Source organism: Paralichthys olivaceus, chromosome 4 (assembly GCF_024713975.1).
Source record: "Paralichthys olivaceus isolate ysfri-2021 chromosome 4, ASM2471397v2, whole genome shotgun sequence".
NCBI lineage: Eukaryota > Metazoa > Chordata > Actinopteri > Pleuronectiformes > Paralichthyidae > Paralichthys > Paralichthys olivaceus.
The window spans coordinates 17,757,834-17,767,230 of record NC_091096.1 but is presented as its reverse complement, the minus strand read 5'-3'; the positions used below and the strand labels follow the sequence as shown (position 1 = coordinate 17,767,230).

The 9,397-nt window shown below is 39.3% G+C and overlaps 1 protein-coding gene across 7 annotated transcripts; it reads right to left on the bottom strand.

Moving 5' to 3' along the window:
* Nucleotides 1-206: 206 nt before the first annotated feature.
* Nucleotides 207-6,501, bottom strand: LOC109633685 (aquaporin-9-like). 7 transcript variants are annotated; one of them, XM_020093712.2, is made up of 7 exons: nt 6,344-6,501; nt 4,383-4,500; nt 4,002-4,128; nt 3,009-3,146; nt 2,723-2,841; nt 1,805-2,019; nt 207-1,127 (listed from the first exon to the last, which is right to left on the bottom strand). In XM_020093712.2, exons 2-7 carry the CDS (start codon nt 4,482-4,484, stop codon nt 977-979), a joined length of 852 nt encoding a protein of 283 aa, XP_019949271.1. In that variant the 5' UTR covers nt 4,485-4,500; nt 6,344-6,501; the 3' UTR covers nt 207-976. The 7 variants fall into 7 exon arrangements, with proteins under 7 accessions (XP_019949271.1, XP_069380119.1, XP_069380122.1 ...); XM_069524018.1 differs by lacking the exon at nt 6,344-6,501 and adding an exon at nt 4,904-4,920; XM_069524021.1 differs by lacking the exon at nt 6,344-6,501 and adding an exon at nt 4,701-4,879 and having other exon boundaries at nt 207-1,034; nt 2,740-2,841; nt 4,383-4,496.
* Between the last annotated feature and the right edge of the window lie 2,896 nt (nt 6,502-9,397).

Here is a 9,397-nt window from a genome sequence, read left to right as displayed (position 1 = left end):
ATAAACAAACTAACATCAGCATTATGTAAAGGTCTATATGCACCATATCATCTGTGGTGCTCACAGCATGTTAGCCATTGTAACAGGCTGAATTATATATCATACGGCCTGTTGACCTCAGGATCGTCTTTGCAACTTCACATTTCTCTGCCCACAGGATTGAAGCATAGATAATCACAAGAACACAATAAATACAGGAAAGAAACTGTGTTTTGACATCTCCATTTTATATAGGTAGCCTGGGTTTGTAATATTTGTACTGTTGATACATTTTCAATGCTGGGCTTCAAACCAAACCTAAACCATCCAAGTTAGTGTAGACATTTAGTGTTTACATAGCCAGACTTAGCAGAAACTTATCTGATGGTTCGTTATGGCTCTTCGATATCAAGCGTCTCATTAATCTGTAATCCAGCAACATGACATAGGATTGTGTGTCACAGCATTATGGAAATAACTGAAAACACAAGTGACACCAGTGTTATCTCTAAATCTGGATTTCTTTTACATAAGTGTGTATAAAAGCAAACAAGCACACTATCTTTACACATATGCGAAGTATGAAGCGAAACAGAACAAAAGAGTCACTCCACAAAACACTGGCTAAATCAATTGTTTCCTTGGTGCTTTGTTTTACTTAATGCCACTCTGTTAGGTAGGTAGTAATATATTTTTTAAAAACTGTGCGTAGTACAAAAAGTAGAATATATAAACAATACGATATGTATAAATAAAATGGAAAGGAATATCATAGATTTAAAGGAAGAGCCTAATGTCTAATTAAAATGTATTTTATAAGCAAGTTTAATATTTTGATGGAAGGAACCCTCAAACTTACAAACAGACCAGACATCCTACAAAAACACTTAATTCATACATATAACAGAAATGACTATGACATAGTGTAGTCAGTCACATGCATGCTTTCTAAAAAACTGCTTCATCTAGAAGAAACCTTTTGTTGTCTCCTCCAGGTTTAAATCTCGGTGGTCATTTCACATGGTCCTGGAAGTTGTTCTTGTTTTTCTGGCTCACTGCAGTGAATGAAGAGAGTGTAAACAGCCACCCCAAGTAGTGCACCCACCATGGGCCCTACCAAGGGGATCCAAAACCAGTAACCTCCAGCACTGCAGTAGGGACACGTACACATAAAAAAAATTATGACAATACACAAATGAACTGTAGTTATTATCACTGCTTCTTGCATGAATTAAACCCTTGAATTCTGCCTTGATTGGATCTACCATCACTGAGCACAACAACACAACCAATCAACACAACCTGTGACAAAACTGTGGTTCCTCCATGGCTCTGAGCTTTGTCAAGTTTAAGGAAATTTGCCAGTGAGGGAGAAACTAATGTTAACTTACGTCATATTGGTGGATGGTAGAAAGGTGAAATATTTCCACAACCTGTTAGCCTTGATATGAGACAACTCACTCAATAACTTTATAAGATAACACTATAGCCTTTAAATCTTAGTTTAAAGTAGACATTTTGTCATGACTCTCTGGACTTTGAACTCTGAGATCAAGAGTTTGGGGATTTTTGTTATTTTGATTATGGACTCTTTGTGTATTAACTTATACCTGTGTTTTCCTTGTGTTAGGATTTGTGTCTGGAGTTCTGTGTTTCCTGTTTTATTTTGAAGTTTCTACTCCTAGTGTGTCTCTGCCTTAACTTACTGTCTTATATATATATATGATAAAGTCCTAAACTCTCTCCTACATTTCCACATTTTAAACACAGTCTGTCACAGATAATACCAGGAATGTTTTTTTTGTTTGTACATCATTTAATTTACCTGAACACATCCAGGCCCCAGCCAGTCAGAGCCGTGAGGACCCGTGGGCTGAGGTCTCGAGCTGGGTTGATGGGATAGCCATTCGTACCCATGGACACTGCGATGGCCGTGATGATCAGGCTGATGGCCAGAGGTTGCAGGCCTTTTGGAGCGCCATTGTTCTTCTCGTCCGTGACGGCCAGGATGCCCACAATCAGAGCGGCTGTGCCAACTACCTTAAAGCATCAAGTAATTAACAACAGTTACATTCCAGTGATGTTTTTGAGGGTGTTTTTCAGTAACCCCATTTACCATGGTGACCTCTGCCCTGTTTTTCTGTGTAAGCTTATTATGAGGCTTCCCCTTTATCCTATTTTCAGTCTGTATAAATCAGCGTTACTATAGTTCCATAAAAAGTCACTCCTGGGTGAGATGATCATTACTCTGAGGGTTAACTATTAATGTTTCTGGGGTCACTATTTAATTTACATCACTAATGCTTTTAACATGCATAAATCATAGCTTTTTAAAAATATAAAAAGTAAGGAAAGCAATTTTAACCTACAACACAAACTGAAAGTACCTAAAATGTATATGATCAGCAAAGAATGAAAGGAAAAAAATCATATTAGGTCTTTACTATCCGAGCAGCCTTCACAAATACAATAACTACCATGCAGATCTCACCTCACATCCATAAGAGATGATAGTTATTCTCAGCATTGGAGCATTGTGTCCATTCATGCTTACATTCATCAATGACTGCACAAAAATGCAGGCTCACAGATTATATCAGTATCAATAGGCTCACATCTCTGTAGGCTCTAGTGGCTTCTATAGCTGAAATGAGATGCAAAAATTTGCTTTGCTTTCATCCATGTGGATATAGTAGCTATATATTATCAGCAGAATTTTTTATTATAAGTCTTTAGCCCCTACCTGATCAAAAAACCCACTTAGGACTGAAGTAGATTTGTCAGGGTAGGATGCAAAGATTTGGGCTGTGGCAGAGGGACCAGTAACAACGAATACTCCATTGGTATATGCCATCAACGCATCTGAAGAAAAGAAAATACAATTATCATTCTCATCAATAAGTCACACACAAACAGTATGCAGATATCAGGAAAATTTAGAAGCAGGATTACTGGATTAGTTGGATTATGACCTGATCTTTCTGCCTTCTTAGACAGTGTCTCATAGTGATGACATTGTTGACACCTACCATAGTACAACCCATAGACGACAGAAGCTCCAGCGAAAGCACCCAGGAACTGTGCCACCAAATACAAAGGAAACTTCTCCGGTGGCAGCCTCTTCAGGATCATCATGGCCAAAGAGACTGCAGGGTTCACGTGGGCTCCTACAACAATGCAGATGAGCAAAATCAACAAAAGCTTTATATTCCATCTTTTCTTTCACATAGTGGATGTTAACAACACCTCCAGATGTGCTCATCTGGAGTTCGCCCTTAAATGACAAACAAAATAGCTGCTGATTCTTGATGAATTGATCAATTGACTAAAAAAGTTCCAACATCTGCGTCCTAGCTTGTTAGATGGCTTAGCCAACTATATTCAAAGTCTTTGGTTGTCTTCTGCGAGACAATATGAATTAGAGTTCAGTGGATTAAACACTCAGTGACAGGCTGATCATTTAGTGCTTAAATTCAAACCCTCAGATGCTGATTCATTCAAAACTCTGGGTTTGTATCAGAGTTTGTCCTGTTTTCCTTTGTCCTGCATTGTCTTCCAGCCAATTGTTGCTGGGCTGTGGTGGCAGTGATCATTTAACTCTCTGGGATCTTAGCTTTGACCTCACTGTGGTAACACCACTGGGGGGTATATCAGCCATGCACCCATTGTTAATCTCCCCATCCTGTTCACAAACACTGTCCACGACAACCAGCCAGACCTGACATAATCTGTCTGAATCTTTGTAAGGCACACATAGACTGCAGGTCATTAGAGTGACCATGATGTGTCACACAGAGAGCTGCAGAAACTACTGCACTAACCAGAAAACTTGTAGTGTGACAAAAAAGGCCATTTTTCTTAAAGAACCTGCAGCTGGTAATTTTCAACATTTTCTGCCACTTTGACCATCAACATTAATGCTTATATGATAACGAGGATAATTGATAGTCAAAAAGGACTTGCAGGATCAAATGTTTTTTCATAATAATCTTGTATATATGAAGTGTGGGTGCGACTGTTACCTGACACTCCCCCTGCCACGTAAACGGCCAACATGACTCCCAGACTGAAGCCCATGTTGATGGTTAAGAGGTTCCCCAAAGCCCCTCGAGTGACCACCGCCTGGGCTACTGAACCACATCCAAAGAGCTGGGGCAAAAAGGAAATTAAAAACGCAGAGGATGGAAGAATGGTTATTCTAATTACATTAACACTAACCCTCTTGTCCGGGCCCTGACTGCCACAGACATCTGGTAAAAAGGAAGAGGAATTCACGATAATAGAGACATATAAGAGACAGCAGTTAGAGACCCTGTGGACCCAGTTTGACACCTTATTAACATACTGGTTCACTATAAAGCGGCTGTTTAAGCTGGATGACAAGTGCAGAGGGAGGTACTCACTATCAGGATAAATGTCCCCAGAAACTCCGCCATAAACTCATTGAAGATGTCGCACTTCTTCACCATCGCCTTCCACTTCTTCATTTTAGAACAGAGCCCCATGATATTCTTCCTCTGCCTGCCAGAAAATGTCAAAGTTGTATTGTTCTGTTTATATGTGTCTACAGCTGCTTTGTGAGTGTGACGTGATAATGAAGATATGTATTTCTAAAGTGAATGATCACAATGTAGGCTCTGTGTGGCAGGTGAATTCATATTGTCTAACATGGTGTGAGAATAGGGAGTGAGCAAGTGAGTCTGAGGTTGGGTGAAATGCACTTGCATTTTAGGCTGAAGCAGTAAAAGATGATTTACTGGACAAATCTTCGGGGGCATTCTGAAGATAGAGATCCAGCAACAGTGGCACTTATTCCATGTTGGGTGAGTGCACGGGCCAAAAGAAAGTGTTTTGCATGGAGCAGTATAGAAGCAGAAAGTCTGACATGTTGTACCCCTTCTGTACTGACGTCAGTAACACCAACCTGGCTGTTCCCCTCAGTGTCTATGCTGCTTTTTCTATTTTCTGGAAAAAGCGAAAGGATTGTTATGTTTAGATTGTATACTAGGAATGATAAAAGCATAAGAGGGACATTACAAAGCATGGGGTTGAAGAATGAGCTTGGAAATAGTATTTACCATTGTACTAGGGATAATGCTCCATTATCTGAGGGAGACAGCATTGGAGAAAATAATTCAATATGGTCTTGATAACATTGATTGATGCTCCAACATTTTAGTTAAGTGACATTAATGCCACCCACCATTAAACCGAACAAAGTAAAAGAAGAATGGCTTGCTCCTTACAGCTTACAGTTCATCCTGGAATGATGCAGCCACAAATAGATGGGGGTAATGCACCTTGCTGTAGTTTACCACCCACCAATAAACCAAAATAAAAAAGAAGACGAATCTATCAAATCTAACCCACATGAATGAAACCAAGGCATTTTGAACACATTTAGTTACAAGCCAGGAGCTGCAGTCACTTCATAACAAGAAGAAAGCATGTATAAAGGACTGGGTAAACTAGAATCTATCAAATATAACCCTGATGGATGAAAGTAAGACAATTTCTAACTTTGAGTAACAAACTAGGAGCTGCAATCACTTTTTGGCAGGAGCAAAAAAGCATTTTCAAAAGGAACATCCATAACCTGAGTGGCTATGAACTTGGGCCCAGAGCAGGTAAAAATATTGCTGTTATAAGGATGATGGCATAAAAAAGATTTTCTTTATTTTATATGTAACCCCTCAATAAAGTTGTGTTAGTAACAGTCTGGTTTAGCAAATACCCCATTATGATTAGAATCAGCAGCTCTATTTTTGGCTCTGAAAGCAGCCTTCATTCATGTTATAAATTCCCCACCATGTCTGTGAGATTTTGTGGTGATGTAAGGTGTTAAAAAAAAGAAAATGTGAAGTGTTAAAAAACCCCACAGATGTTTGAAATGTGCAAAAAAAAAGATGTTCTAAAAGTACAGATGTAAAAATGTGTTCAACAACCATTTTTTAAGTATGAATGAAACAATAAGTATAGCAGCAAAAAATGGGGGGGGGGGGGGTTATTGAAAATAAGGAATCACAGGCCTCTTCAAACTTCTCCCATTGGTGTTAGGGCTGATTATAACAACTTAACTTTTTGTAATTGACATTAAAACACCACATTGTGTGGTGTCTATCTGGAGACATGTTAAAAGTTTCCCATATACCTTCGTTATCACCGCGGAAACAAATCTGCACGTTACGACCGTTAGTTTCAGGTCCGAGCAGCGGGAGACTGAGCCAGCGAGGTAACGAATATAAGAAACGATTCCAACCTGAGCTCAGACTGAACTCTGAATGCGTCCGTGAAGCTCGACTGTGGACAGTTCGTCTCGTGATCACGTCAACACGTCACCTGCACATTTCTGTTCCCCACTCACCTCAGTGCACCCCGGTCACCTCAGTCATTCAGGATTCACCTGCGCTCTCATTGATTCCACAGCCGTTAACCTGTCCACCGTCACTGCACTCATCGTGTCATCGTTGTTTTCTCCCGCAGTACAAATACCAACGTCTGGGTCTGTATTTTAAATAGACATCAGACTTATTTATGAACGGCCATTGAAGTCACTTTATTGAAAATGTGTATTAGCAGGCCTCTTCAAACTCCCATTGGTGTTAGGGCTGATTATAACAATTTAACTTTGTGTAATTGACATTAAAACACCACATTGTGTGGTGTCTATCTGGAGACATGTGTGGTGTCTATCTGGAGACATGTCCACAGCTGTAGTGCTCAGCAGCACTGTGCAGGAGACGTGGAGGGAGGGTACAGACGAAGTCTAATCTCCCGACCTGATAATAATCTGTTTTATGCAATCAGCATTTTTGTAGACAGGGAAACTGTGCGCAAACAGAAGAATGCTTTTCGTTTATTTAAAAAAAAGAAGCACCGCAGGAAAAGGGCACTTTTGATGTGTATATTGTGCACGTGCCAGCACCTAATGATGACTGTCCAATAACATGCAGCCTCTCATCCTGTCAGATCTGGTGTTCCTCATTATTTTTCTCTGGTCTGCGTTTCGATTTTATGGCATCAGCTTTGATGTAAAACATTTTTTGCACAGTCTGAACCTCAGGGGACACAGCAGTCACTTCCTCAGTTCTTCTTTTTACATGTAAGGCCTGGCCTGTTTACGCCACAGGGTGGCACTGCTACATGTAGTAAGATACTTGCTGGTGCACGCCGTGTTTTCTTTAGTGTTTATCTGCCTTTGCCCCGAAATGCAAGCGTGGTCAGGTGTCCTACGTTATATTCGAATATTATGTCGAAACTATCCCTTTTTGTTGATATGTTCACGCTCATTGTTCAGTCACATGTTAGACTAAAGTCCGCTGTTGTTATTAACGTTGTGTTTTACTTAGTGCTGTCAGGCGATTTAAAAAAAAATCTAATTAATTACAGGATTTGTAATTAATTAATCGAATTAATTGAATTTTAATGTCATATCTGCTAAAGGTCCTCAAATATAGTATTTGAATTCTAGGACATTAAAAATTTGTAGTGCATGACTAATCAATTGAAAACACTAAGAAGAGAAGATTTGAAATCCACATTTTTATTGGTGAAGTCTGCTGCTTCATAAGGCCAAGCACATCAAGCACATCAAGCACATCAGCAAACCAATTAGGCCAGGTGCATTATTCAAAAACGCAATGCAAATACAGTTAAATAAAGGGGAACTCAGTGGAACTTGCCGGGACATGTTTAGCATTTAAGTTATACGTCAGGCTGGAGCAGCTTCGGTATGGATGAATGAAACAGTAAGTGTAGCAGCAAACAATGGGGGGCGGCAGTCATTTATTTCTCCGACACTAAAACCCCTGTCATATGTAGTTTATGTAGTTTGAGTAAAATCTCTTTCGAAAACAGAAAGTAGCCATTACTGGCTTTTCACTGCGGTGGGGGAATGTGCTGATGCTGCAATGGAAACGCAGCGTTAGGTCAGTGAGGTGACTAATACAAGAAACAATTCTAACCTTGAAAAGTGTCAGTGACAGCTCACTGTGTAAAAACTGTGACAGTCTGTTTCATCATAACAGTTGAAGTCATAGATGTATAGATGTTAATGGAACATCCACCAGTTTCTTCCTCAGTTGTGGGCATAAAAGCACTAGTCTGTTTCTCCCTGTAGACAACTCACAGTATGTCACATCAACTCTGCATGAGTTTGATGTGAGTTGTTTTATGTAGTGTAAAATCAGTTGCAAATATGTCCCTATAAGTGTCCGGACGATTAATAAAGAAGACCAATTATGAGTAATAACAATGGAGTGCATGGCATGCTGCGAGCATTATACATTTGCACAGGTTATTAATAGAAAATAGGGAAACTATATTTTATACTGAATGCCAAGCCTCTTACGATCAGAACAAACACCCTGCAGTTGTTTGGGAGACCTAGCTTTGGATCAGAATCAGAAATACTAGGCCCTGTGGTGTGAAGAGACACACATTTCAATGAACGAATATGATCAGCAATGATCAACTTCATTTCACAGTAAACAAACATTAACAAGTTCTAAAAGTACAGATGTTTGAAATGTATAAATAAGATGTTTTTAAAGTACAGATGTTTGAAATGTATAAATAAGATGTTTTTAAAGTACAGATGTTTGAATTGTATTAATAGGATGTTTTTAAAGTACAGATGTTTGAAATGTATTAATAGGATGTTCTAAAAGTACAGATGTTTGAAATCTGTAAAAATGTGTTCAACAACCATTTTTTAAGTATGAATGAAACAATAAGTATTGCAGCAAAAAATGATGTAACACAAATATTTCAACTTATGGTTGCAGTGAGGACGCTCTGGGTATCTGTTTTTTCAACTTGTGGTCTGTTTCTGTTGTATACGGTTCTGTTGTAGACGGGGAAATACATAAATAGAATTTCCCCATCTTCACGTTGCACATACTGAGTCAGGATATGTTAAATAGACATCCATAGCCATTGAAGTCACTTTATTGAAAATGTGCATGGCCTCTTCAAACTCCCATTGGTGTTATGGCTGATTATAACAATTTAACTTTGTGTAATTGACATTTAAACACCACATTGTGTGGTGTCTATCTGGAGACGTGTGGTGTCTATCTGGAGACATGTGTGGTGTCTATCTGGAGACATGTCCACAGCTGTAGTGCTCAGCAGCACTGTGCAGGAGACGTGGAGGGAGGGTAGAGACGAAGTCCAATCTCCCGACCTGATAATAATCTGTTTTATGCAATCAGCATTTTTGTAGACAGGGAAACTGTGCGCAAACAGAAGAATGCTTTTCATTTATTAAAAAAAAGAAAAGGGCACTTCTGATGTCTATAGTGTGCACGTGCCAGCACTTAATGATGACTGTCCAATAACTGCTGCAGCCTCTCATCCTGTCAGATCTGGTCTTCCTCATTATGGATGAATCATTAAAGAAAAATCCTCAGGTGTA